This window comes from Geotrypetes seraphini, chromosome 9 (assembly GCF_902459505.1).
Source record: "Geotrypetes seraphini chromosome 9, aGeoSer1.1, whole genome shotgun sequence".
Taxonomy (NCBI): Eukaryota; Metazoa; Chordata; class Amphibia; order Gymnophiona; family Dermophiidae; genus Geotrypetes; species Geotrypetes seraphini.
The window spans coordinates 175,761,351-175,769,990 of record NC_047092.1 but is presented as its reverse complement, the minus strand read 5'-3'; the positions used below and the strand labels follow the sequence as shown (position 1 = coordinate 175,769,990).

Below are 8,640 nucleotides of genomic sequence, written 5' to 3'. Positions count from 1 at the left end.
CTTGCAGGTCAGTAGTTGTGGCCATTCATACTCTGATTCTTATGAAGCCATTGTGACATCACTGATGTGATTGGCTCTTAGGCACTGGTGGAATGAGCCATTATGACATCACAATATCTGTTCTGGAATGTTGCTGCTCAATCTCAGCATTCTTCAAAGCAAAGCTTGAGGGTCAGTGGTTGTGGCCATTCATACTCTGATTCTTCCCTCTCTCCTTAAAGAATGACATGAAGATGGTTATCCACAGGGACGGGAACGATGATGAATTTTGTCACCGTGTCATTCTCTAGGTCTGGGGAAGGTCCGGGACACAGGAGGGAGGCGGGGATAGGTCAGAGCCAGCCCTAAAAGTTTGATCATGTCTTACCCCTTCTAAAAAGTGCCCATTGGCTACCCATTCCACACCGGATAACTTATAAATTAGCACTTCTGACATTTAAAATCCAGCAAACACAACCATCTATCTTCCTTGACAGACTGCTATTGCCCTATGCTCCTTCACCAACACTTAGATCAGCGGAACTAAATCTTTTGACAATTCCATCAGTGAAAATCATAAATACGAGAAGAACAGAGATTTTCTCTATAACAGCTCCACAAATTTGGAATTGACTTCCGTCTTTCATAAGGGAAGAAAGACATTTAGATAAATTTAAAACTGCTCTTAAAACATTTCTATTTAATGATGCCTTTTAGCATTAAGTTCAGAAACGGTTGAAATTATTTAATAACAGAGATATTCAGATAGATTCTTCAAATACCAGAAACTAGCCTTATAAGGCTAAAAAAAAAAAAAAACCCAAAACCAAAACCCTCCCCCCTTTAATGTGTTTACCTTGAATGTTTCTTTGCTTTTAAAAATTGTAGTTCTTCCTTTTCTTTCCGTTTGCTTCTTGTAAGTCAGTATCAATATTAGTATTGTTTATATGTTTTCTTTGTAAATTACTACTTTAATATTTTTTAATGTAAATTGCTTAGAAATTATATAAGCATTTAATCTAATCTGTAATAGTACTTGGAAACTTGGAATAAGCTTTAGAGAATATATCTGCCACTACAAACTGCTGAATGAAGAGTCCAAGAGTCAGGAAGCTAAAAAAAAACGTATCTCATAATTTATTGCCATAAATTGCTGGCACGGAGTCAGTAACATTTGTGATCTTAATCCACGTTAGTCATCAGGGCTTGCTTTGTGGGAGTAGTCAATGAGATTCTTATCGAGGGTCTCAAAGAAATACCAAGGGCCGTCCCCTCTTGCTCTCATGAGCCTGCGGGCTTCAAACTGCTTCAACCTACAGCAGATGAAAGAAAGGTCGTAAGAACAGCTCTAGACTTCTACAACTTCTAATACTAAATCAAAATAATGCTCCATTTATAGAAATACTGCATGTATTTAAAATGTAAATTAGTTCTATGACGCATGCATATTGGGCCTGAAGTTGCTGCATATTCGGATGTCTTTTTACCTATCGACAATATCAACTGCATTCAAGACCACATGGATCCTTTCTTGTGAACACCCTCTAGTGGCAACAGCGACAACAGCTCGGGAAGAACACAACCAGAAGACTGCTGGGTCTCATCAGGGCTGTTTTCCCACAATGTAACGCCCCCCCCCCTCAAAAAAAAAGGGTCCCTTTTAATAAGATAAGAAATGGGCTTAGCGCATCCTTATGCAGGACTTTCCCGTCCGCTACGCCCATTTATACTATTGCTGTCAAAAAGGACTCATTTTATGGCCACGTAAAAATAAAAGTTACTGCCGAAGCACTTAAGGGCAAATTCTATAAGAAGCGCCCAAAATTTAGGCGCCTAATTAGGCACCGTTCAGCGCCGATTCAAGTAAAATTGGATGCTGTTTAACGAATCACGCTGAGCGGAACCCATTTTGGAGGCGCCCAAGAAATAGGCCAGCTCTAGGCACAACTAAAAGTTAAGCGTCGAGCTGAGCGCTTACGCACGCTTAAGAGCAGCGATTCTGCAACAAGGCGCCCGACATGTCGCCACGCCCAACGCGCAGAGCGCCTGTTGTTTTGAAGGCCGCCTAAATTTCTAGAGGCGCCTTGTTGCAGAATCGCTCTTTCTTGACAGGCGCCCAAGGACTCCTTTTACAAAGGGGCGTTAGGGCCTTCACGTGCGGAATAGCGTGCGCTAGCCGCTACCGCCTCCTTTTAAGCGGGCGGTAATTTTTTGGCTAGCGCGCGCTATTCTTGTGCGTGCACCAAAAAACGCTAGCACACCTTAGTAAAAGAAACCCTAAGTTTCAATTATTGCTGATTAAAAAGCTTAATTGAGCTCGTTACTCGATTCAGATAGGCGCCTCCGAAATAGGTGCCGGTTACAGAATTTGGGCCTTACTGCCTGCTATTTAGCGCAGAGGTCAAGTCAATGCACTAGCTGATTACTGTATTATTATTATTATTATTATTCTTTATTCTTATATACCGCCATACCCAGTGAGTTCTAGGCGGTTTACATCAATTAGCAAATGATCTGCATTGACAAGCAGATTTACAACAAAATTACAAGCAGATTTACAGCAAATTACAAGCAGATTTACGATAAATTACAACGGTTTACAGCAGTCAGCAGTGAAATTACAGCGATTTACAACTGTCTGCAATGAGGGGAAGATTTACAACAATATAACAGAAATTGCAGGTTTGATCGAACTAGATAAGGGAAGTAGAGAGTGGGGAAGGGAGGGTCTGGTGAAGGAGGAAGGGGGCAGGGGTGGGGCAAGTGTTATGTGGGGTGAATGGAATATTAAGTATCCACTATCCATGCCCATTCTCCGCTCAGACATGTCCCCTCTGAATTTTTTTTTTTTTTTAATAAATTACCTCCTGCTTTATTGTGCTGATGGCCAAACACAACGCTTTATTGTGTCCTGTGTTAAGCCATGCGTTGGGTGCGTGTTAAAAGGGCCCCATCGTGACTTAAAGAGGAAATCAGAGTACACTTCCCCCTCCCTATTCGCGGTTTCGGTAATCGTGATTTCACATATTCGATTTTTTTGGGGAGCGGGAAAAAAGAAAAAAAAAAACCCAAAAAACATCGTTAAGTCTTCCCCCCGGCATCCCGCCCTTACCGGGTGGTCTAGCGGGCTTTCGGGGCAGGAGCGATCTTCCTACGCTCCTGCCCCGTGCAGATCGCCATGAGGAAATAGCTGTAGGGAGTTCCCGTCGTAGTCTCGAGAGACTAGGGGAACTCACAGCAGCCATTTCCTCATGGCGATCTGCACGGGGCAGGAGCGTAGGAAGATCGCTCCTGCCCCGAAAGCCCGCTAGACCACCAGGTAAGGGCGGGAGGGAGGCGGGGGTGGGTCAGAGCCGGATATTCGCAGTTTTTCGCCATTCGCGGTCCGGCTCTGCCCCTATCCCCCGCGAATCCGGAGGGAGAAGTGTACTCCAACTGGATGTTTTACACTTCAGCGAGCAACTCAAGCTTCCAGCTGGAGGTATATGAATCATGATGACAATGAATGTCATTCAAAGAGGCTTTGATCAGGATTTTTGTTTTGGGGTTTTTTTTGTGGAGGGGGAGGTTGATGGAGTTCTGTGTCTTTGTCCGACAGCAAGAGCCCACTTAGGGCTCCTTTTACGAAGCCGTGTTAGCGGTTTAACGCGCATAATAGCGCGTGCTAATTTGCTGGCCGCGCTAGCCGCTACCGCCTCCTCTTGCGTGCGATAAAGCCGCTAACGCGGCTTCAGTAAAAGGAGCCCTTAATGATCCAAAAAGGTCAAGAGCCACATTTTCCATTAACGACTCTAAAGTTTAATTTAACATTGTGGTCTAACAAAGCCGCAGGGCCTACATCCCCTATACAAGGTGGTGTCTCTGGGTTACTGATTTTGGTTACTATGATTTTTGGGGGAGAGCTTATATAAGGTGCCAAGGTTGGTGGAAAGTGTGTTGCTACAGAACTTCACTACAAATTTATATTACACATGTATATCTATCCATGTAGGGGTTTTTGAAAAGGGTGGATGCCTTTTATTGATGCCTTACCAAAAAGACTCCGATCTACCATATTTGAACACTTTAAAGACATTGTGATATTGCTACCATTCTCACTCCATATTTGCCTATTACTGTACCACCACGTACCAGACAAATGGACTGGGGAAGGGGTATTTTCAAGTAGAGGGATATTTGGTTGGGTAGAGGGTGAAGGGAACAGGGAAAGGTCACATTGCTAACAATGTTTGTTATGCAGGTTCGACAGTTGTATCTTGTATCTAAGGTGAAAATTGAAGATATTTTCAAATTGGCATCGTGACATGGTCAGCTAAAGCAAATTTTACAATTTATCTTTAACTTAGCACTCTTTCTTTTCTTACCTGAGGTCAGCTTTTTCAGATTCAATATGGATGATGGCCATCAGTTTCTCATACTCTTTTTCTGGAGGGTCGAAGAGATTCCGAGTGATCCATCTTGTTATGGGGTGCTTCAAAAGGCAAAATTAATGTTTGATAAATTAGTTCAAAATAAAGTTATTAATGACCTACATGATATCTGAATCACTTACAACAGGGGTGGGCAACCTTTGTACAAAGAGGGCCACATGAATGTCATTATTATCCCTAGTGGGCTGCAAAATTACATAATGTCGGAACCAGAAACGCAAAAAGCTCCACAGATCTTCTATCTATGATTAAATAAATATCTAATGGAAACAAAACTGCTGGAGTGGCTACTATGAAAATATTAGTGATATAAAGTCACATAGGCCTGGCTGGAAAAAATATAAAGCCTTGAAATACAAATGATACAGAATGCACTCTAGAGAGCGGCTTTATCTTTGCCTCCAATGCTATCATTAAAAACACATATTTCTGTACGATTAATCTGTTCTGAGCTTGGTCTCAACATAAAGGACAGGAAAGTCAAAAACAGTTTCGTGCATTAACCTTGTAGTACTCCCAGTGATCAGGAACATAACCTTCTGGAATCTCTGCAAGTTCTGCTTCACCTAATGAAGAGATTTAACCAAAAGAAAATCCAATATAGGACATTTTAAACCTCAGCTGACATTATATTTGCAAATTTTCATTTGTAATCTGAATCAAGACCAGTCACATGTCTTGGATATATAACTAATTTCAATTAGCTTATTCAAAAGAGATGCAAACAATTTGTGATTGAGGAGGACTGGAGATCAAGTTTCAAGTTTATTAAAAATTTGATTGATCGCTTATTCAAAATTCTAAGCGATGTACAAATCAATAAAATTACAAAATTTTAAGGGGGAAATAGAACAAACACTTAGTATTAACCTAACAAAACCATATTGAAACAAAAGGAAATGATGGGAAGAGAAATACCAGTTGTAGATAGTAAATAAGACACATATGGGAAAAAAACCAATAGGAACCAAAAAAAAATGGACTCCAAAACTTTTCTATGCTCACATTCCCTCATCAGCCACACATGGCAGTAAAGTGAGCTTGTGTATAATTGGCGGCCTTTGTTTTCAGTCGAATTGCAGGTGAAAGTTTTTGCATGAAAGCCAGAATGTGCGAAGATATTCTCACATGTCCCAACTCCCACCCTTGTTTCACAGATCTGTCAACACACAAGTCACATGCAATTTTAACAGGACAGCGGGCTGGCATTTTATTATGCCATTAACTAACTCTTACTTAGCCCAGGATTTTACACACTATACTTTAATTCTCTCGGTTATCTGGATGTCTATAACAGAAAAAAAAATAAATTCAGAAGGCCAATTTGATCTACTAGCTGGTCTCGTCTATATTCCAGTTTACAAACACCAAATAATCAATTAAGTATAATCAAAACTCAAGCAACAATACTTACCAATGAATATATTGACAGATGTTATAAAGATAGCCACTGGTATTCCCGTTAACATAAGGTAGAATCTCTGTTTAAGAATGGAGAGAGATTTTAAGTCTGGAAATCTCATACAAAATATATTATATGGCTCAGGCAAGGTGCAAGTAACGCAAGTTTGAATCCCCCATCATTGAGTTAGTCAGGCCTTGGTATACCATAAAGGTGATGAACCAAGGCTCAAAGAGGGGGCAAAGAGGGTCACGATTGCCAGCCAACAAGCAGAACCAAGGATGCATTTCAAGGGTGGGCTGAGGTGATCGCATCCACTAGGCACCAAGGTCCCTAACCACCTATCAAAAACTAGATGGAAGCTATTGGAAGTGGACCCTGGGGGCTGCCTATTGTCCCAATGGTCAGTCTGCCCTGTATTTTACCCCCCAGGAATAGCAAGTATTCCCTAACTCACCCAGACACACAGTAGAGGGAGAAAATAGCAAAATAAAACAAAACAAAAAAACAACCTTAAGTGTTAAAATATCAGCATATCTGCTGTGTCAGCCACCTAACGTTTGACATTCACAGAGTCGATGGAAGTTAAGAACCAAAACAGGAGTGAAACAGAAGGTATTAGTCTGTAACTTGGCACTTAAATGTTCTAACATGTAACTGCAAAGGGGTGTCGCCTTGAAGTGCCTCCGTTAATACCTGAAATACAGCAAGCGTTAAGTGGTGGCACCTATCTGCCAATCTGCAGGAATTTTATAAATGTATTAGGGAACAAGTGTGCAGTTTGACAATACTTGCTTAGCACCTAGATTTTGGATGTCTAATTACTGCCATGGCCATGCCCCCCCCCCCCCCACACACACACTTTACTCTGCTGTGCTGTTATTGCATCAGTTACAAAGACCAATAAACTCACCAATAGTTTCAGAAATCTTTTATCATAGAAACGTGAAGCTTGGATATTAAATAATCTCTTCCCTTGACTGCCATGTCGTACAGGGACTGCAGAATTAAACAGTTTATTTTGTTATTTGTCTCTAACGTTACACCTGTGTACTGAAGAAATTTGAATACAGTTAAGGCAAAGTAGCTTCTTGGGAAGAATCATATCTGCATTATATCATATTGGATGATACAAGGACGAATGAAGATAACTGGAGGTCAGGTTAAACAGAGAAAAGTCAAGTGGAATATGCAGATTATATGTTTAGTAGAAACAGCAAAGTCCCAGCACTTGAAAAAAAAATGGTGTACGATTCTGTATTTTAGAAATACTATAAGAGACAGTTCCTTTCTCTGTTTTAATTCCTGTAAACCGTGTCGAGCTCCACTTCCGTGGAGATGACGCGGTATATAAACTTAAGGTTTAGTTTAGTTTAGTTTAGCTAAAACAGGGGCCCTTTTACTAAAGTGTGCTAGAAAGTGAGACATTCTCGCCAATTAAGCCCATTTCTAACATAACTGTAAAGCCGAGCTTTTAAAATTTTTGTTGGGCCTGCATTAATTTTTCCATTAGCATGCAAAATCTATGAAAAAATTAATGCAAGAGCACTTACCACCTCCTATTTAGGGGGCTCTAAGTGCTCCTGCCTTAACCAGAACATGCCCATTCCTCACCCCTAGCATATCCCCTTCCAAAAACAGTCTTTAAAAGTTCATTAACATGTACTTAGCAAACAAAATGCAGAATTACCACAAAACGCTTTTACATGTTTTATAGGAAGTATTTTCTGCTAGAGCTTAACATCCTTTAGGAAGAGGGCTCCACAAGTAAACAATGACAGGGGGACAAATTTTCTCTACCCCCACCCTGCGAGCTCTGCCCTTGTCCCATTCCTGTAAGTTCCATCCTCATCTGCACATGCCTCAAACACTTTCAAATCCCAAGTAGCAACATTCTAGAGCTCAGACTGTGATGTCATAATGCCTCATTCCACCAATGCCTAAGCTCCGCCCTCATCTGCACATGCCTCAAACACTTTCAAATCCCAAGTAGCAACATTCTAGAGCTCAGACTGTGATGTCATAATGCCTCATTCCACCAATGCCTAAGCTCCGCCCTCATCTGCACAAGCCTCGAACACTTTAAAATCCTAAGTAGCAACATTCTAGAGCTCAGATTGTGATGTCATAATGCCTCATTCCACCAATGCCTAAGCTCTGTCCTCTTCTACTAAAGCCTCAAACACTTCAAAATCATAAGTGTTGGAGGCTTGTGCGGTTAAGGCAGAGCTTACAGGAATGGGGGCAGGAAGAGGGACAAAGACAAAACTCACAGGACGGGATGGGGAAATTTTGATTCCGCGGGGATAGGGACAAATTTATCCCCGTGTCAATGGCAGACTAACATGTCCGTCTAATCTGCCCACAAAGGTGAGCAGGGTTTTTAACTACTGTTCCCTGCAAGTCATGCTCTCTCACACAAGACACCTTGAACTGTGCAAGCTATGTTTTAGGTTTTTAATGCAAATTAACGTTATACTCGAAATCTTTCAGAGTCAATGAATACTCCGATTTAAACAGACGTGTATATTCCTCCTAAAACAATGTTGGGATCTAAGCTGGATTACAATATATGGGTGTCAAAAACAATTCTATTCCCCGCTTGGCAACACAGCGACACCATCAAGGTCAAACACGCCCGGAGCCTCCAGATCACACCGTCCTTCTGGTCCCCCAAGGTTATCGTACCGGTGCCAACATTAAGGCAATTCCGAGTCAAGCAGCTGCCACCAAAACCCGCCTGTTTCGCGGGTTTCAACCGGCCCAAAAACACAGCTGCAGAGCGAAGAAGGCTCATGCCCGCCATGATTACTGAGGGCACGTACCGTA

General features: G+C 41.6%; 1 protein-coding gene across 1 annotated transcript; it reads right to left on the bottom strand.

Annotated features, from left to right (window-relative positions):
* Window positions 1–1,084: 1,084 nt before the first annotated feature.
* Window positions 1,085–8,632, bottom strand: NDUFB5 (NADH:ubiquinone oxidoreductase subunit B5). Its single transcript, XM_033959124.1, has 6 exons — window positions 8,500–8,632; window positions 6,725–6,810; window positions 5,824–5,890; window positions 4,914–4,975; window positions 4,344–4,450; window positions 1,085–1,292 (listed from the first exon to the last, which is right to left on the bottom strand). The coding sequence occupies exons 1-6, from the start codon at window positions 8,615–8,617 to the stop codon at window positions 1,172–1,174; spliced, it is 561 nt and encodes a 186-aa protein (XP_033815015.1). The 5' UTR covers window positions 8,618–8,632; the 3' UTR covers window positions 1,085–1,171.
* Between the last annotated feature and the right edge of the window lie 8 nt (window positions 8,633–8,640).